The sequence below is a fragment of the Ovis canadensis genome, chromosome 2 (assembly GCF_042477335.2).
Source record: "Ovis canadensis isolate MfBH-ARS-UI-01 breed Bighorn chromosome 2, ARS-UI_OviCan_v2, whole genome shotgun sequence".
Taxonomy (NCBI): Eukaryota; Metazoa; Chordata; class Mammalia; order Artiodactyla; family Bovidae; genus Ovis; species Ovis canadensis.
This window is the reverse complement of record NC_091246.1, coordinates 181,891,001-181,911,668: the sequence shown is the minus strand read 5'-3', so window position 1 is coordinate 181,911,668 and position 20,668 is coordinate 181,891,001. Positions and strand designations below refer to the sequence as shown.

The window sequence follows — 20,668 nt, the reverse complement described above, 5'->3', positions numbered from 1 at the left end:
ATTATAGGTAAACCACCAGAAAAAGCTAAATAAAGCACATTGTCACCATTGGTGTTTCTATTGTGTTATAAGTAAATGTCATGAATAAAACAGGTACTGCTTTCCAATTTCTGGTTCTGTGCTTTCCATGTTACACATTTGTAGAGAAAGGGGTCTAGTCCTGTAGTAATTTCCTCCTGTTTCTCTCTCTCGGATCTTTATCATGGAAAGGAAAAACCACTTGAATGGCAAATGCATAGACTTTTTGTTTTCTAGTTGTTTGCAGTGGTTTTATTTCTTGTGTAGTGCTAAACATCTCATAGCATGAGTTTCCTCCACACTAAAGAGCAATGATTTGGTCTTAGCTTTTCAGCCTCACAGAGACAGTATATTTTTTTTAGAAAGTTATTGAAAACTTCAGCGTAGCCTAGTTAGAATATCAACCACCTTATATGTTTATAATCATAAGACTTTGGAGCTCAAAGAAACTACAGAAATTTATTTCAACTTTCTCCCTTTACAGAGGAATTTTAGCAGAATAATTCTGTTCCTCAGAAACAACAGAGAAACAACCAAATGGCAAATCTAACCTGTTTTTCTCTTTCATCTAATCAACTCAGCCTGCCAATCAAAGTGGTCCTTGGAGCTGAGTTTCAAGAATTTAATTGGACTGTGCATTTGTGCTTGAGGTTTGAGGATCATCATGAGATGAAATCTTACCAAGACATAGGCTCTCTTCTCAGCACCATTGACATTTGGAGCCAGATAATTCTGTGCATGGTGTATCTTGTAGGATGCTTAGCAGCATCTCTGGTGTGTCTATCCACTCGCATCAAAAATATCTCCAGGCTTGGGGGGCAAAATTTCCCCTCTCCTCACCTTAGAGAACCACTGCACTAAGGCTGAAAACAACAAACCCATCTAACGGCATCTTCTCATGGAAGTCCTCAAGCAGATAATTGAATTTTGATATTTAAATTTTGCCAGCTTGGTTCTCCCTGGTTCTCATTTCTGGGCACCAACAACTGGGATTGAGCCCAATGTATAATCCAGGCCCAGTCCTGGGAAGCTGGAAAGCCACTGTGAGGATATGTGCTTCCCCTGGAATCCATCACTACATCACTAGCAGTGTGGGCATGTCGGTAGCTGGGCAGCTCTGCTGGGTGAGGTTGTATGTTGGATGGAGATACGGAGATTGCTGAATGTTCAGTGGTGTAGCTGGGCTGGAGGCATGGGGATGAGGATACATGAGCCATTGGTTTGCTGTGTTTTTCTGCCACAAACACAGCCCACGCACAGAGCATCTCTTGGACGTCTGCTCTGGGACAGTGAAGAGCTGACCCTCAGTGGCTGGGACCCGTGTCTGGTTTGAATGAATCCAATTAATAGACCACCTCCCTCTCAAAAAAAAAAAAGTCTTCCATCTCTCGTCCCATATTGGTATAATCAGAGGCTCTCAATGTGTCTTCAGTAGCTGTAGCAGGTGTTTGAAGAACAGTAGTAGATGATTTGGGGGCTTCCTAGGTGTCACTAGTGGTAAAGAATCTGCCTGCCAAAGCAGGAGACACAAGAGACGTGGGTTTAATCCCTGGGTCAGGAAAATCTCCTGGAGAAGGAAATGGCAACCCACTCCAGTATTCTTGCCTGAAAGTTTCTGTGGACAGAGGAGCCCGATAGGCTACAGTCCACGGGGTCACAAAGAGTTGGACACGGCTGAGCACACAGGCACACAGTATATGACTTTAGACTATTACTGACTTATTAAAATTTGTGACTTGAGATGCTGGAGCAGAAGTATTCAGCAAACAGTGGCCTGTGGGTCACGTTTGGAACTCTGTGTAAATAAAGCTTGACTGAAACATAAACACTGTCCTTTGTTTATAGCAGCTAATAACAGGCAGACGTTGACAATACCAGGGTTTATTTCACATAGCGTCTCAAGTGTGCTGACTCTATCTTTCAGAAGCCTCCATAGTGCATTCTGAAATGCTCATCTGATCATACCCCTCCTGTGTCAACAATTTCCCAGGAATCCCATGGCCTTGGGCCAGATCTTCTTGTTTTCATATGGCTTTGGAAGGATTTGGAGCCCAGCATTCCATTGTTCTGTATTGTCTGTGGCTGTTTGGTGCGACAGTTGCAAAGCTGAGTAGTTGCTGCAGAGAGTACAAAGCCTAAGATGTTAACTCTCTGGTCCTTTGCCAAAAATGTTTGCCAGTCTCCAACAGGATTGCAGTTGGTTGTCCATTTGACTAATCCTCAGACAACAGTAGAAGAACTTTCAAATGATATCTCCTCCTCCCCCAACCCTGGTCTGGTGATACAAAAAGAGATTTCTGACTTTCTCTTGGGATTTGGTCATTCAGGAGCAGTGCCTGAAAGATGTCCCTGGCAGCCTGTGTGGAACAGTTGGAGCAATCATCCCTGGGGTGTGGAGGGCATTTCTGAGTGCTCCCCTGTCACTGTGGAGAGGAGTGTGTAAGGCCAGCGCCATCCACAGCTTAGCCTCCAGCATGACTGGCAGGGCCATGCCTGTCCGTGATTTCTCGGGAATTGCATCACAAACGGTGTCATTCGCTCTAGTTAGTGCCGGGCTTGTCCTGAGTTGAACTGATGTCTGTCTCCAATGGCCTGACCCAAATTCTGATGCTCAGTGATCAGCTCTTTTCTAATAGGCCAGGCATGGTCCATCCTGTTCTCAAAGTAATAGAAACCTGGGCTGATGAGACACACCTCTCCCCAACCAAGGGGTCCATCCTCACCTTATTAGCCTTGACTCCTCTCACTTGATTCTCTGTGCACTGGGACGCTCTGACCTGGATAGGTCATCAGCTCAGGCTGAAGTAGTTGAGAGCCCCGGCTTCTCAGCCAGCCCCCACCAATATCCTGTTTCCGTGCTGCCTGCTTCCTCTTGGCCTCCAGGTCTGTACACATGCTCTGCCTAACCTCCTGTCTCCTGGTTCCCTGAACTCCTTGGGCCTAGACTGTCCCCTAGATTGGTTGTTACCCTTCCAGCCTGCCACTCTGGACCATGTCTGTGCTGTGGGCTGGTATCTGTCAGTGCCATCGAAGCTTCGTATGCACAGCTGGGAAAACACCGTCAGGGTTCCTGCTCTCACAGAGGTTACACTTACTTGGAGGGAGAAGTAATAAACAAGAGAATGACAGATAACAGTAAGTTCCAGGAAGAAAAATGATTAGAGGGAAAATTTTTTTAAGTACTTGTGGAGCTGTTGATACTTTGGAGGAGAAGGTCAAAGAAGGCTTCTCCTGGGAGGTGTCTTTTAGCCCAAAGGATGCCGAGGAGCTACTGGGTGAGGTGGGAGGTGAGAGATGGAGGCAGATCAGGCCAGGCAAGAAGCATGGTGTATGCCAGGTCCTAAGGCCTTGGGCAAATTCTGGGAGATAGTGAAGGGACAGGGAAGCCTGGCATGCTGCAGTCCATGGGGTCGCAAAGAGTCAGGCATGACTTAGCTACTGAACAACAGCAGCAGCAAAGCCTCATGTGCAGTCCCAGGGCAGAGCAGAGGCCACTGCAGCTAGAAGAAAGTAAGCACGGAGTAGCTTGGCTGGTGCTGACGTGGGAGAAGCAGGCAGAGGGCGTGGGTGCCATGGCTTTGCAGGCTGCGGTCTCGGTATGATGGGAGTGGCGGGGGTGAGATGGGTGGATGCCCTTCTGTAGAGCTCAGCCTGTCTTGCCCCTGTCCTCTTGCCCACTGTCATTTACACAGCAGGGCAGGGAGGTAAGAAGGAAGGGAGTTCTTTCTGCTTCCTTAGGGACGTGGGGGTGGAGAACTAGGGTGGAGTTTTGGTTGCCGGCCAGTGGGCAGTGGAGCAGTAGCAGCTTTGGGCTTCTGTGGCCCTCCTTGGCCTGGGGATGTCCATTTCCAAGACTAACACCATTTAGTGTTAGAAAAAAAAAAGAAACGAACTTGGATTTCATTGGCTAGGCCTGTGAAGATTTGTTGCTTTTTAAAATTTTTTCTTTTTGCCTCTGTTCCTCCAAATTTGATCAAGGGACATTTTTTGGAGGGCTGGGTGATGTGGAAAAACCACCATTGCCCAGGCAGAAATTCTCCGCCCTTGAGGGAAATACATCCTTCTTGGAGTGAACCAGGTAGGGGGTTAAAAAAAAAAAAGAGAGATGAGCCATTTGATTGTCTGAGGAGGCCCTGGTTACTCTACAGTGATATGGCTGGTATGATTCAAGAAAGGGCCCTGCTTTAAAAGCTTGGAACCTGAAAACAGGCCTCTGTGGGGCTTGGGGCTTTTCCAGGGAGCCTGTGGTAGAGGCCTGGCTCCCGCAGCGTGCCCGTCTGAGCCAGGCCAAGTTCGCGGGCACGCCTGCCCAGTCCGGATGTCTGAGGAGGACCTCGGGTGTGTTTGGGACAGCTCTGTAATCAGAATCTGGGTCTCCGGGAGGAACTGGACACTCTTTCTTGTTTTCCCTTTGTCCTCAAGCCCTTTTCTTCACACCACACCGCTGCTTCTGGTCCTGGCTGGAGAAGGGAACACAGGTGTTGAAGGGATTGGCCTCAGACTCAGATCCCGCCCTGAACTGTAGGTCCTTCACCTTCCCTGGGGGCTGTAGCTCCTCCAGCTGTGTTTCCAGATGTGTCCCTGGGCTCTTTTGCTCAGAACTGCTCGGACAGAGCTCCCGGCCACCCTGAAGAGCTGTCCACCTGCTCATGCTGCCTCGTGGCGCAGCCATCTCCCAGGACCAGATGCTGGGTGATGGCTGTGCATCTTCCTGCCTCTGAACCTCAGCAATTGCTCTTCCCTCCAGCTGCATGCCTTTCCTCCACAGAGACGGCTCCCTCCTCTCCTTCCAGGCCCTTTCAGAAGCAGAGCCCCACCCCTGCTTCCTTCTCGTTCTTCATGGCATTTAAACCACCTGTCATGACACTGTTGTGACTTTGTTTATCATCACCTCTCTCCCCCACTTAGATTAAGCTCCCAGAGAGCAGGGCATTGTATCTGTTTTGTTCCCCACAGTATTCTGGGGCCTCGGCACCTGCCTAGCACATAGTGGGGCCCACGGGTGAATAGCAGCAATGTTCCCTCCACTCGGACTCTGTGTAGTACAGCTCCAGCTGAGGCTAATTTGAAAATCACAGTGACTCAGTGATGTTTTCAGTGAGACAGGAAATGAGAAGAGATTCCCTATGAACTGGGTGTCCAGATGCCTCCAAATAGCTATTTATGCAGGATCCGGACATGGGAACCGTTGTGCATTCTGGAAGGCATTGGGAATGTGTTTATTTGTGGCTTGTGGAAGGATTCTTTACTAGATGTGTGACCTTGGGCAAGTCACTGATGTTTTAAAAACCCGCCTCCTCTTTTAAGAAACAGCAGATAAAATATCACTGACCTTATAGGCTTGCTGTAAGGATTGCATGCGACCAAGCTTATCAAATCACTTAGACTAATAACGTGTATCTGTTATGAATTATTGCTCACTTTGGCCTGCACGGACCTGCAGTAGCCACGAGCCCACGAGAATGGTCAATGTAGGCCTGATGTTATTTATTCACTTGAATATGGGGCTCCAGGAGCTTGTTTCTGCGGCTGTTCTTAGGGTTTACAGAGGACAGGACCCAACCAGACAAGGGAGGAAATAAGCTGTGGTGTGGAGGAAGCAGGCTTGCCACTCCCTCCTAAACAAGATTGGCAAGGCGTGCCCACCGGGACCCCCAGGGCTGCTGTGGCAACACAGATGCTGGGCTCCACCCCAGGGTTGAGACCCGCTGCTCTGGACTCTATGGAGAGTCTGGCGCTGCCCTGGCTCCCTTTTTAAAGGTGTGTTAGCACCACTGAGTGACTTTGGCATCTTTGAAACAGAATGTGTGATTGTCATTGTCTTCCTATTTGAAGATAAGTCTTTCTCTAATGGGTGTGGGGTGGACCAGTGCAGCCTCTCTCACTTTGTCTATGAAGTGGGCACCTTTGGAGCAGTTTCTGGGGGTGGATGGTGAGTGGGGAGGGCTATGCTGTGGCTCCTCTTTCCCGACAAGGAAGATGCCCTGGAGTCATTGGGGACTTCGGATGACAGTGGACTTGACCTTTCAGAGCCTGTGGACTTTTCTATACCAATTGCTAAGTTGCTTGAGTCCTTTTCCATGCAGCTGGCAAAGTGTTGGGAAAAGGGAGAGAGCAGCCCAAGAACTCCATCCTGGCTGTTTACAGATTCCGTAAAGCACTAACTACTGTCCAGAGGCCTAGGTAAGATCCAGTCTCAGATTGTGCTGCCTCAAAATTCCTTGAAATCCTCACGACCCTCCCCACAGCACAGGAATAGCGTTCACTTCTAGGTGCAAGTTCAAGTCACAGCTTAATTGCCTACAGCTAACCCAGGAGAGCATGCAGTCAGTGATGCTGAGCCTCTGAAGCTGTTCTTCATTGTGTGGTAATTGTTCCCTTTGTGACCTGGTCTGGCTGTCTGTGACAATTGCAGGGTGAAGGGCGCATTGGTGAGTTTAGATGTGGGTGAGTTGTCCTCTGAATGGCTTGAAGAACTCAGATGAAATGGAGCTTGGTCAGTGACCGAAATGCTTCTCGGAAGGGTAGGGGGTGTCAGGGTACCTGTGGCCAGTGTTTTGGAGTTCTGAGGTAGAATACATTATTCTGACTGCATTTCCAGATAGCATTTCATACCTTTGTGATGGTCAGAGTGATATGAACATTGATAGAAAATTCAGAGCATCTGAAACATGAGGCTGACGAAAACCTGCGACCCTCCAGGCACTTTTCCTGGGTCAGCTTCTTTTTTCTTCAATTGTGAAAGGAAAAAAAAATTCATTTTCAATTCCAGCAGCCATGTGAGTCACTATTTCAAAGCTGTTCAACACAAGATAAAAGATACTATTCCATAAAACACACAAGGGCAGAGATAGTCCCAAGTCCATCATCGCATTCTTACAAATAAAGAATAAGAAAGAAAATACTCCTTACCCCCAAACCCAGATAAGTTTGATTTCTCTCTAGTCCTTTATTTAAATGCAGATGGATATATGTATGCTTATTTTTTTAAATTGGAATATTTTATACAGAGCTTTTAAAACTCATCTTTGTTGTATTTCCTCATCCATTAGGTCTTTTTAATGACCATACACTTTTCCTTTTTCATCCAAACTTTCATTCAGTAAACGTTTATTGAGTTCTTGGGGTCAATAGCTTGTGGCAATAAACAGAGATGACAGGATGGACCTGCTCTCTGCCCTCCCCGGGCTCCAATCTAGTGATTTATTCCATTTTAGGAATAGTTGGACATCATATAATGTAACCTTTTTGCTGGTGTTTGGGTAGTGTCCACAGCTTATCTGTAATAAATAACACTGTTCTCTTTTTATAACTAACACTGCTTCGAATGTCCTTGTACAAAATGAATGGACTGTATTTTGGTCATTGCTCTAACCGTATTATCTTTCTGTGGAAAGGTCACTTTCAAATTAATTTTCAAACATGTAACTGATGAAACTTGACATTCCTGGCAGTCAGTGGGAATGGGAGGTTGGGGTTAATTCATTTTTCATTAGCACCTTCCTTTCTCATTATCGCCCTGTCTTTTGCTGGTTTCTCCAGAGCAGTGAATGAATCTGCTCTGTGGTCCTCTGGTTCGAGCTCTGCCCTTGAGGGTGGCCATGGTAGAGAGGGATTTGCGTTAGGAGCAAGCCCAGATATAAATGATTTTTGGCAGTTCTGATGTAAGTCCTTGCTCATTGCACAGTTGGCTCTGTGCCAGTGAATTGTGGCAGCTGCGCCTTAAATATAGTGCTCGATTGTGGCTGGGCCCAGAATCCTTGACGTGTGGATTGTGCAGGTTCCAGTGGAGCGGCTTAAGGATGGAACCTGGTACCTCTGACTCTGCAACTGAGCCTGATAGACTGCAGGCTGGAGAACCCCTGCTTGGGAAGCATGTCACAGGGGAACGGGGTGGGGTCAGCACAGCCTTGCTTAACTGACTTGCCGATCTGGGCAGTCAGGGTTTATCACCCAATCTCACAGCTTTAGCCAATAGACCTATAAACTGATAGATCTTTTTCCACCAGCAGGACCCCCTCTCTTTAGTTTCCATCTCTTTGGATCCCAGCTATGGGGGAAGGTATAGCTGGCAGTGATAAATCCTTGACTGTTCTGTTCAAGGATGTGAAAACCTCTTCCAGCCTCTCTCACCATTACTGTCATGGTTTTCTAGAAATGAAAACTTACGGAGCTGCCAGGGCACCTGTTCTGAGATTTTGTTGATCTCACCCTTTATCAAAGAACTCCTGGCCTGATAGAAACCAAAGCTTTCTTTCCCCAGAGGGACATTTAAAATGTTTTCACTTACTTTGATCTCATCTTTGTCATGTTCAATAAGTTTTCAGAAGACAGAATTGCAATAGTAATGTTGGGATTAAATTTTTATTACTGAGGCTTTGAAGCACAAACAAAATTTTAAAAGTCTGTTAGTAATTGGAAATTGTAATCCTGCTGAGGATACAGTTTATGGCTGTAATAACTATAAAACACAATGATAAATATGAAGATATTATACCGGAATTTGGAAGAATATTTTCATTTTCCTTTCTTTATTAAACTATATGAAATTAGTCTTGAGTATTCAGTCTTATCAAATATATGGGTTAACATTAAGACTAAGAATGCATACAGAAATACTCTGTGTTAAGTTTAAAATTGCAATAAAACTCTTTAACAGTTCTTGCAGATTTAGCTGTGAAATACAAAGGTGAGAAACAATTGCATCACCTAGAAAGGTATTGCTTATTCAGCCTTATTTGTGGGAAGACTGTAGTTCATTTATTTGTTGGTTCATTCATTTACTTATCCACTTAGGTAACACACACTTACTGATTACTGTAATGTGCCAGGCACCGTGCCAGTTTATAAGGACTCAGAGATGAACTTGGGATCATCTTTACCCTTGTATATTTTATTGACACAACTATCCTTTATATTGTGTTGGAATGCCTAGAAATAGTGACTCAAATAGCTGCTTGAATTGAAAATGAACTTTTTTCTTTTTTTCCACATTGAGAGAGAAAACATGCCTACCCAGGTAAAGTGTCTAGAGAGGCCAAGGTTTTTAATAGCCTTGTATTCAATTCATGGAATTTAAGGGAGAAGACACAGAAAAACAAGTTCTTCATTATGTTTAAGTGTTGGAGTTGCTCACAGAACTGCCCCATCAGTGAGTCTTGAGGGAGGTTGGGGTATGATTTAACAGGGACACATTGCAGAAGCCCAGGACTTAATCCCTACTAAGTGTGATCAGAAGCAGCAAGTCAGAGATGCTTGCTGGCTGGAAGGTCCATAAGGTTCCTTAAGAAGCAGTAAAGCATGGTGGGTAAGAACTGTTGGGTCTGGAACCAGGTTGCCTGGGTTTGGACCCCAGATCTGCAGTCACGTGGGACAAATTCGTTAACCTCTATGTACTGTGGTTTACTCATCTGTATGATGGAGGTGGGAATGGCAACAAGTTTCTCATATTGTCTTGGTGGGACCAAATGAATTAATCCATGTAAAATGCTTAGCCCAGTAACTAACACATGAGATTTAATAAATGGTGTTGCTGGTGCTGGTGGAGGAACCGTAGTAACAGTTGCATCAGTATAGTGATAATAGCAGCAGTAGCAACCTTAGCAGTAGTAGCACTGGAGTAGAGTGATGATGGTGAACATCAGCATTCTGCTCATCATCATGAATTCCTTTATACCGTGTCGTAGAGTCACACAAGATCCATCTGTGTAGGTGGGATCAACAAGAGATAGTAAATCACATTTATTGATGGACTGTGTTTTAAGAATCAAGGAAGAATGTCTTCTTAATGCCAATGTGACCACCGTGTATTGTATCCAGGGTGTGTATGCCACCAATAACTATCACCAAAAGCTGTGGGTTGGGAGACTCTCTCCAGGAGTCCTGTTGCCTTTTAACAAAAGGGCAAACGCCTGAAAGGGGTTACCAGCTCTGAGAGACCTGCAGCATGTGCTGTCGGCTTCCGCCTTTCCTCATTGTACTTTCCATCATATTTGCAGTAATGTCACCATGGAAGTCATACATAATGCAAGTTTAGTGACTGTCTTTTCACTCTTCATTCTTTCTCCCATAATCCTTGTGTCCAAGTTCTATCTTGATAGCTCTGCAGAAGGGCAGCGCGGAAAACAAGTGTTGGGAGAATGTGCTTAATTCAGTGGTTCTCGAGTGGAGTGCAGTTGTACTCCCCAGAAGGGACATTGGCAATGTCTGAAGACATTTCTGGTTCACACAGGAGGATTGCTACTCTCATTTAGTGGCTAGAGTCCAGGGATGCTACAGACACCTTACAGTACAGGATAGCCTCCTTCCTCCTGCTCCCCACCCTCCTGGCAAGCAAAGAATTATCTGGCCAAAGTGTCAATAGCATGGAAACTGAGAAACCTGAGTAAAGCCAGACTAGCAGATCGGGCCTCTGTGTATGGCTAACTACAATTGCTGGTAAGAGTTAAATGCCCTTTTTACACGTGGATGCCTTGGCTGACAATTCAGGCTCTGGGCAAAGACGTTGAGATTGGGAGGCAGGGCAAGGGAGATGGATATCATTTATCTGAGGAGTGGTTTCTTTAGAGTGCACGCAGCCACCTCTGAGCAGCACCATGGCCCCCATCTGTGTGGCTAGCCTCTGGCAATCTTCAGAGCTCTGGAGAGGCAGTCAGTGCTTCAGAGTCAGTGTAAGACCAGAGTTGGTGGCTGACTCCTGCTGTCTGTGCCAGCTAATGATGTGTCAGGGACAGGCTGTGAGTCACACTGGTTGTCAGGCTGCAGCCCCCGAGGAGCGTGATCTTATGACCCTTTAGATAAAACGATAAAGCTTTGCGTCACTCAGGGAGAGATTTCTCTAGGAAGGATGAGAGCGTTTTCCAAAGGTTTTATTTTTTTAACTTACCTATGTAACAGTTATGTAGCACTTATTATGTGCCAGGCAGTGTTCAAAACATTTTACAAATATTAACTCATTATGTCTCATTATAACGCCAAAGAGGTAGGCTTATTCTTTTCACTCTTTTACAAATAAGGGTACAGAAGTGGAGAGTGAGGACTCAAACCTAGGAAGTGATTAGAGTCTAAGCCCTTAATCGCTAGGCTGAAAGTCACTGAATTTCACACTTGGTTTCTTTTCTCAGCCCTGGCTCTTGACTTCTGGCTGGTAGCAGCGAGGCATCTGGGAATTAGGCAGACCTGAGTCGAGTCCCCATTTGTGATTTTGTATGTCTGGAACCACGAGCATATTGCTTCCTGTCTGTGAACCTCAGTTTTCTCATCTGTAAAATGAAGTCACACCTGCTTCATGGAGAATGTGAAGTTATTAATAAATGCAGTTCCTTATATATGTGCATGGCACCTGATAGACATTCAGGAACTCTTAGTTCCTATTTAACCTTCTTTGTTATAATCTTATTTTTGGCCAATTGCTCTTTTGCATGGCCAGCTTGTCTTAGAATCTGTGGGTAACATCCTCAGTGAAGAATAAAAAGTAGACCTGGTCAGATGTTTGTTAGACTGAATGAGCAGACTGCCACAGGTCTTAATGCTGGGAAGAAGTCTTGGGTTTGGTGTTGGGAGTGCTGGGGAGATTGAGATTATGCTAAGCACAAAGATCCAGACTTCCAGGATAAAGGTGTGGGTTCTGTTTCCAGTCTTTAGTGAGCTTCAGTGATGCTGTCTGTTAACCCCGGGAATGCAAACTTGCATGTCCGTGTCAGTTATGTGTCTTGTTTCTGTTCAGATGAGTGTTTCTCTCTTGACTGGAAGTAGAAAGGCTGCCTGCTTGTTAGTGGACAGTCATTGGCTGTGCTCTGGGGTTGGTGGATTGGCCCAGTGTGTGCTTCTTTCCTGGCCAGATCTGAGCACCTGTTCATGGCAAGTCTGCTCTGTTCCCAGCAGAATGGAAGGTTCCCCTTTGTCTGAATTCAGGATTTTGCTGCATCCTGCTCCCCTGGCACACTCCCAGTTCGTAAGTGAGTCTGGATTCTGTTCACATAGCTGCTGCCCTGTGGTCCTCCTGCCTTTCTCACATGTTCAAGTCAGACTGTCTTTGAGTTTCCAGAGGAGGGGGCTAACTTAATCTCTCTCTGTGTGTAGATTACCTTGTTTACAAACTTAGTAAATACTTATGTAGGCCTGAAGATAATGTGTCTGTAATTTATCTGGAGAGAAGTACATTTCTCTGTAACCCACAGCCAGATATGTAAGAAAGAGAATCAACTCTTAAATGTAAGCACCAGAAGAAAATGGTCCCAGCATCTAGAACAATGCTTGGCACATAGTAGTTGTTTAATTAATATCTTGAATGAATGAACTCCTTCTCTGATAGCTCAGTTGGTAAAGAATCTGCCTGGAATGCAGGAGATCCCCATTCGATTCCTGGGTTGGGGAGATCCACTGGAGAAGAAATAGGCTACCCACTCCAGTATTCTTGGGCTTCCCTTGTGGTTTAGCTGGTAAAGAATCTGCCTGCCATGCAGGAGACTTGGGTTCAATCCCTGGGTTGGAAAGATCCCCTGGAGAAGGGACAGGCTACCCATTCCAGTATTCTGGCCTGGAGAGTTCCATGGACTGTATAGTCTATGGGGTTGCAAACAGTCGGACATGACTGAGCGACTTTCACTTTGAATAAATGAATGAATCTGGTCTTTAAGTGTGCTTCTAAATTGCATTATAGTTAACTTTGGATTATCCAGCATATCTGAAATCTGAAACTGTAGCTTTTATCTTGTTTTGTTATTTAGCCGCTGAATTGTGTCTGACTCTTTTGTGACTCCATGGACTGTAGCCTGCCAGGCTCCTCTGTCCATGGGATTTCCCAGGCAAGAATACTAGAGTGGGTTGCCATTCTCTTCTCCAGGGTATCTTCCCAACTCAGGGATTGAACCCTCATCTCCTACATTAGAAGGTGTATTCTTTACCGCTGAGCCACCAGGAAAGCCCATAACTTTTTATTAAGTATTACTATATGTAACCAACAGCAGTAAAGACTTTTCAAAAAATTGGGACTTGCAAGAGTGTGAAGTAAAGTTAAGTTACTCAGTCGTGTCCTACTCTTTGCGACCCCGTGGACTGTAGCCCACCAGGCTCCTCTGTCCATGGGATTCTCCAGGCAAGAGTACTGGAGTGGGTTGCCATTTCCTTCTCCAGGGGATCTTCCCAACCCAGGGATCGAACCCGGGTCTCCCGATCTCTGAGCCACCAGGGAAGCCCAAGAGTATACAGCACTAAAAAACAAACAAAACAACAACAACAATGAACTTGATCTGGACGTTTTCAAGGCCTTCTTGCATTTGGGGCTTGTCATTCTGTGCATTAGTAACCGCCATTGAGAGGAGGAAGAATTGAATGCTTTGGTAGGATGCCAGATAACAGCATCTCTCAACCTAGTAGCTGAACAGTTTTATGTCACTTACTGTGAAGCTTGTGTTACAGAGCGAACTGATGTGTTTTGGACTCTCTGGGCCCCTTGAGTGTGGCCTCTGTTGCCTTTCAGGTGGAGTTTGTTAGGACAGGTCTTCATGTGGTGCTTTTTGAATTGCCACATTTTGTTCTTCACATTAGAGGGAGGGAAAGAGAGAGCGAGCGTGAGTGTGCATGTGTGTGTCAGGCCGATGTGAGGGGGACCGGAGGATGTCTGAGCTGTTGCATTAAATCCTGTGCATGTTTGCTGTTGCAGATCTGAAGAAGACTCTTGCTGTCTTGCTGGATAACATTCTGCAGCGCATTGGCAAGTTGGAGTCAAAGGTGGACAACCTCGTAAGCAACGGCACAGGGACAAACTTGACCAACTCCACCACACCTGTTCCCAGCTTACTTGAGAAAATTAATGTGGCAGGTAAGGACCACGAGTCTATGCCCAGACGTGGAGTCAAGGCCTGCTCTGAACTAGGAAGAGAACCACAGGGGCACAGTGGTTCTTATTGATATAAGATAAATCCCATCAACTTAGTATGGTTCCTATAACCCTAACTTTAAATTTATTTTTGGATAATATGTTCAAAGGCTTTTACAGTCTCATCATGATGTGTAATATTGGGTGGTTTCTGTGATATGTTTCCCATAATGAGCTCCTGGAATTACTTTTAATGAGAAGATTCATAGCAGGGATAAAGGAAATACAGAGGTGATCTGGGAGGCTCACACCAGGTAGATGTTCCTTCCCCTCCCCATTTTCATCAAACAATTTCAAAAGTCTGTTCCACATAATAAATTCTCTCCTCCCTGCTGTTAAAGGAGAGCCATGGCAGACTTGCCTCCTTTGTGTATCCGGGGAAACAGGCGTTCTAGAAATGGCATTCGGGGAATAGATGGCCCCTGCCTGATCTTGGCCTGATGCTGTAGCCTCTTGTGGACACCTGGATGTGTGTGTCTGACCCCCTTCTTGCAACTGGACTCTTGGATAAAAGAAGGGAAATGGATTTAAAACAATCCCCATAACATACCCAACGTGTATTGTCCACAGCTCACATTTGGACCCACCCACCCACTCCTCCGCCGCCGCCGCCTCCCCAGCATTGCTCTGCCCTGACGTTGGCCTCTTGGCTTTTGTGGTTAAGCTAGGCCTTGGCCTTGTTAGGGTGACCACTGTCATTTCCTGGGGACCCAGGACAAAGCAAAGAGCTTTGATGAGGGTAAGGATTAGGTGCTTTGAGTGAATGGCTGTGAATGAGTTGTCTATACTCCTGGTGGGTGGTATACAAGCTCTAGCTAATAGATAAAATAAGTAGCTGGGTTACTTTCGAAATTTTAAAAATCAACTTTAGTATCCTCTCTGGCTTGTTTTTCTCTCCCTTTCTTATAGGAAACTCACAGCCTTAAGTGGAACAAGATTCTTTTCCTTTCCTACCTCCCAGTGTCAAAACATTTAACTGTTTCATATTATGCAAGCTTGTTGTATTACTTTTCTGCTGTGTTCTCTGCCCTTTAGCAAGTTTTAAATTGCAAACTATATTTCTAATAATCCAAAGTATCTGACCAAACAGAGGCATTAAAAATAACTTTTAATTACAACACAGAGGCAGTGTCATCTGGGCCATAAATCCTGTCTTCCTTGCAGTTTCCAGCAGCTTCTGTAATTAGACAAGAAAACCTCCCACTGTGTTGAGCTGCTTATTAATAAATGGAACCCAGGCCTCCAGCCTCCACTCCTCCACCCCTGTTCCCAGTAAGAAGTGCTGTTGAGAAGGTCCTCTCTGATTTCCTGGCAGTTCTGTAGGTTCCTGTTTCAGAGGATTGTGTGTGTAGGGGGCGGGGTGGTGTTCCGTCTCTGGCATCGCTGCCTCCCACTGCCTCTGTCCTGGAGGGCCCGTGTCCACGTGTCTACCATCATTCTCTTCCCTGATAAGGGATCTTGCTGCCTCTGACTGTCTTGTTTGTGTGCCAGGCTCACAGGGAGATTTCCTGTCTGAGTTTCAAGTCCCAGGGTACACAATTGTGGAATGAAATGTGATGGAGGCGGTGACTGCTCTTTTCAAATGGAGTCCCTGACCCGTGCCTGGAGCTAGTACACTTGGTTAACAAATATCTCTAAGCACATTCTCTAAGTCAAGGGTCCCCAACCTCCAGGATCTAATGCCTGATGATCTGAGGTGGAGCTGATACAATAGTAACAGAAATGAAGTGCAAATAAATGTAATGCACTTAAGTCACCCTGAAACCACCCCGCTTTCCCTGTCCATGGAGAAATTGTCTTACATTGAATCGATTCCTGGTGCCAAAAAGATTGGGGACCTCTGCACAAAGTCATTGGATTTGAAAAGGGCTTCTTTAAAAGTGCCACTGGTACTGTGCTTTTACTGATATTTATAGAACCAGCGTACTTGGTTTTTTATCTTTCCTTTTTGGGAAAAGGGAGCTAATTTAAAGTTCTTCCTTTGATAACTAACCTCATTCTTACTTGTTTTCATCTTTCGTGTGTGACACGCTCCATACCTTTAAGATTTTTACTGGCCAATTAGAAAAATAATACACATGCATGGGATAACACAAACTATGGTCACTGTAAGAGGGGCTGTCTTTGGAAGGCTTCTGATAGGAAGGTAAACTTAGAAGGTGGTTAGGACGGAGGCAATTGAGGATTGAGGAGGAGACACAGAGTAGAGATGGATTGCTACCCAGGTAAGAAGTTAGAAGGAAGGAGAGGAAAGTGGCCATTCTCTGCCATTAAACTGTTTCCAGTTCCTGAGCCTTGGAGGGACTTGGAGCCTTGCTTTTGTTTACTCTTCTCAGCATCTCAGAAGTAAGTGCTTTCACAGGTTTTATGAGTTGAAGTATGTGGGATGGGGTGGGACTGAGGTAAAGACCTCGTAGTGCCAAGCAGAGAAGAGATTGTTTTCCCCGCTCCTGGCTTTCCATTTTGTGAATCACCTCAAACGGTGAGTCTAGAAAAATGTGCTCCCATTTTCTTCGAGGTTCCTAGAGAGCTGACAGTTTCCTGGACTACTTAATATCCTGTCTAAAATGGAAGTTCTTTCTGTCTGAGGGTCTGTTTCTTTGGCTGACCTGTGTGTTAAGCCACAACAAAAAGAAATGTCATCCTTCCATGTGTGCGTGCGTGCGTGCACACGCACCCCTGCCAGACACTGCACTAGCCTCAGTGACTACAGATGTGCCGTGAAGAATGCAGGCATCCGCCTCTATTTCCTCCAAAGGCCGGAGGGGCCGTGATAGCTTGTCAGAGAACACACATGTGTTCTTTATTTGCCAGGTCTGTGGGTTAGTGTGCCACGAAGAGGGCCAGAGCACTGAAGTGCCCAGTCCTAGTTTGTGGTCAGCCCCTCATGGCTTCTTTGCCCTCTTCCCTGATCCTTGCCAGGCTAGCAGTTCTCACATCCCTCCTGTCATAGCAGGGGTGGCTTTTGAGCTATGAGAGTTCATTTTTTATAGGGTTCCAATCCTAGTTGAGTGAAGTTGTTCTTCCCCGCTCGCTGCATTAAGACATGTGGTAATTGCTCAGAAATGTTCTCCCTGGTGTGTCTTTAACTGCTTACTCTGGTGTCTTATTGCTAACGGATGTTTCTGATTGCTTACTGTTGTGTCTTATTGCTCGCTGATATATCTTCTGGTTGACTATAAACTGTATCTAAATTGGATACCATAGCAGTTGAAGAAGAATTCTCTAAATTTATTTTCTTTTTAGGGATATGTGTGTGTGTATGTGTCTCCCCTTTCCTTGCTCTGTTTAACTATGTTGTATGTGATTTTTATCCAAAATGGCTTGTCTTGCCAAATTTATTACTCTAGGGCTTTTTTATTGTGTGAAAATGAATGTTCCCCTAGAGAAATTGTGGTGGAAATGGACTTTAGGAAAGTAAAGAACGAGGTTTGACCTGCATTTTTGAGCAATCTTTATCTTACTGAAGAGGAAGGTGAAACAAAGAAATGAAAAAATAGGTTGAAAAAAACTTTTCAATCATGAGAAATCATGATTTCTCCAGGTTTAATCAGTGATAGAACTTGTATATTTCCTTGTCAAAATTACTTATTTTGGGAATGACACTTGTGTTTTTTTTTTTTTTTTTTTGAAAGACCAATTCTGCTTTTCTCTGGATTTGTGATTTTAAATTCTGAAGTGGAGAGAATAGGTCAGGGTTGGTGGTTCTTGGCCATGTATTGACATAGGGGAAAGGTAAAGAGCTACAGGTGTGTGATGTGAAAATGCTGGCCTGCTGAGGACTGTCACTGTTTGCTTCTATCCTTGTTTGGCCATCTGTGTCTTGTTCAAAGCCTGGCTGTTGAAGGTGTTTAGTAAGTACTGTCCACATGGATTGGATTATGCTGGAGGGGAGAGTTCTGCAAGGAATTCCTCCCTGTAGCTCCCCTTCTCCACTTACATGTACAGGGATTTGCTTACAAGTGGGACTTGGCTTCTCATTTTCTTGTTTTAGACAACAGTGGCAGACACCATCTAAGAAATACAACTCCATGTTTCTCGACCATGACTGAACTTCCGGTGGGTGATTTGGTGCTCTGGAGCCCTTATAGTATGTAATGGTTCCCACTCGAGGCTGTAACATTTGTGGGGAGTGGGGATATTGTGCAGCTCTCTGGTGAGGGACGGGGAGGCAGGAGTGTGGGCACTAGTGTGTGCAAGTTTATTCATTTATACTCTCAAGGGCCTGTTGTCATTCAGCATTGGCTGAATAACTGGCCAGTGCTGACAGTTGACTAGAAGACAGAACATCATGACCACATCCATCCGCTTGTGCTATGATCGCTTACAGTTGCAAGGTGAATGAATTGGGAAACATTCGCAAAATCGAAAATACAGGCACAGCTCAAAAGGATGCTTTCTGATACTGAGTCTAAATTGAACGTTAGGCAGCCCTGCGTTTTCCAAATGTCAGTTTCAGCATGCAACATATTCTAGTATTTGGAGTTGAAGTGTGATGTATTTGAACTGGGATGTTGTTCTCAAGAAAAGAACCATAATTGTTATCATTAGCATTCGAAAATTAAAAAATGTTCCTGCTGAGTTCCAGGGACTGTGTTTGGAAGTACAGCTTCTCCCCTCTTGGTGCTGCTAATGGACCTTGAAATGAAGTCACACCTGTGCTGTTGCCTTGTTTGTGTCCCTGTGACATCAGATATGCTGGCCCAGCACCTGGGGTGTCCCAGCCCCTCCCAGAAACCAGCGCAGCGGATGACTTTCCCAGGATCAGGTTTCAGCCTTCAGTGGCACTCCAGGTGCTGCCTGAGAGAAAGGAGAGAGAGAGAAGACTGGTCTTTATTAATTAAAGAAAGATTTTTTATTAATCTGAGCAAGAAACCAGTATGTTCCTTCTGTCTATCTACCTGTCCTTTTCTGTGTCATTCTTTGCACAGGGGGCAGTAAGTATTTGGCTACTTGTCAGAAACAGTCCCTTTAGTACCATCTCAGAGAATGGATGTCTTTGTTGGTCTGGTTTTCACTTTGTGTGGTCAAGGGCAGTTTGATTTTTATCACAAGGAAGGAGGAAAAGGAAGAAAATACAGTTCAGGAGGAGTGGTGCTGACCTGTGTGCCTGGGTATTTTTCTTTTCTTTTTTTTAAGCTTCTTATTTTGGATTAGGGTATAGGCTTGTGATAGTTTTAGGTAAACAGTGAAGGGACTCAGCCATACATATATGTGTATCCATTCTCCCCCAAACTCCCCTCCCATCCCTGCTGCCACACAACATTGAGCAGAGTTCCACGTGCTATACAGCACGTCTTTATTGGTAATCCATTTTAAATATAGCAGTGTGTACATGTCCATCCAAACTCCCCAACTATCCCTTCCTCCCATCCTTCCCCCTGGCAACCATAAGTTCATTCTCTAAGTTTGTGAGTCTCTTTCTGTTTTGTAAGTTCATTTGCATCATTTATTTTTAGATTCCACATGTAAGGAATGTCATAGGGTATTTCTCCTTCTCTGACTGACGTCACTCGGTGTGACCGTCTCTGGGTCAATCCATGTCGCTGCAGGTGGCATTACTTCATTCTTTTCAATGGCTGAGTAGTATTCCATTATGTGTGTGCCTCATCTTCTTTATCCATTCCTCTGTCAGTGGACATTTAGATTGCTTCCATTCTTGGCTGTTGTAAACTGTGCTGCGCTAAACACTGGGTGCACGTATGCACCTTTCAGTTCTCGTTTTTCTGCGTATATCTGCCCAGAAGTGGGATTGCAAGGTCATATGGTAGCTCTATTTTTAGTTTTTTAAGGAACCTCCGTACTGTTCTCTATAGTGGCTGCACCAATTTACATTCCCACCAACAGTCTAGGAGGATACCCTTCTCTCCACATGCTCTCCAGCATTTATTGTTTGTGGATTTTTTGATGATAGCTCTTCTGGCTGGTGTGAAGTGATATCTCATTGTAGTTTTGATTTCTCTGTGCCTGGATATTAATATCATTGGTTCTCAACTGCCTGAGGTTTTTTTTTCCCCCCCAGGCAGTTTTGGTTGTCACAACAGAGAATGTTGTGATGTCCAGTAGACAGAAGCCAGGGATGCTGCTGAACAGCCTGCGGTGCACAGGCTGGCCCACAGCAGAGAATTATCTAGCCCCAAATGTCAATTGTGTGGTAGTTCAGAAACCCTCATCTGTAAGGCATTGTTGAAAATTGGTTTTCCCACTTATGATCAGTGGAGAAAGATGTTTGAGACATTGAGGTTTCCTGATCACCAGCTGAAATCTTTAGTCTCCTTCCCCATTCCTACCAAGGCAGTTTGCAAGCCTCACCACTTTTAGCTTTGCAACTGGTCTTTGAAACCTTTGAAAAATGTTATACACTCCCAGAAGACTGTTCTAGGATTCTGACCTTAAGAAGCCTCTTTCCTGGACCCAAACCGTACAATTTTGGCAATTTGCATTTTACTCTGGCTTATATAGAATATAATTATTTCTTTTCATAAAAGAGCCACTAATTCAGAATAATGATGGCAAAGTAGTTGGAGAGAGTGGATTTAAATTACCAGGATGTTTTAGAAGAAATTCCATTTTATTAATTTTAAGTAGAGTATATAATTATCTAGATATGAGCGAGTAAATTAACTAAGTTAAGGGAAGCAATAGAGGTCCCTAAAGATCTACTTCACAGCATGAAATACCTTCCAGACCTTAACTGGAGCAACATAAAAGAAGATGAGACAGGAAAGGTAGGTTGGGGGATCTGCGAAGAGTTTTTAATGTAGTACTAAG

At 44.9% G+C, this 20,668-nt stretch overlaps 1 protein-coding gene across 3 annotated transcripts in view; it reads left to right on the top strand.

Moving 5' to 3' along the window:
* The window catches only part of MGAT5 (alpha-1,6-mannosylglycoprotein 6-beta-N-acetylglucosaminyltransferase), a 405,616-nt gene that overhangs the window by 160,152 nt on the left and 224,796 nt on the right, over positions 1-20,668 (top strand). For all 3 annotated transcript variants that reach the window (XR_011254571.1, XR_011254572.1, XM_069577718.1), the window contains exon 4: positions 13,682-13,840. Coding sequence is in view for 1 of the 3 variants with exons in the window: in XM_069577718.1 (XP_069433819.1) it covers positions 13,682-13,840 (159 nt within the window). In the remaining 2 variants the exon portion in view is untranslated. The remainder of the gene's footprint in view (positions 1-13,681; positions 13,841-20,668) is intronic.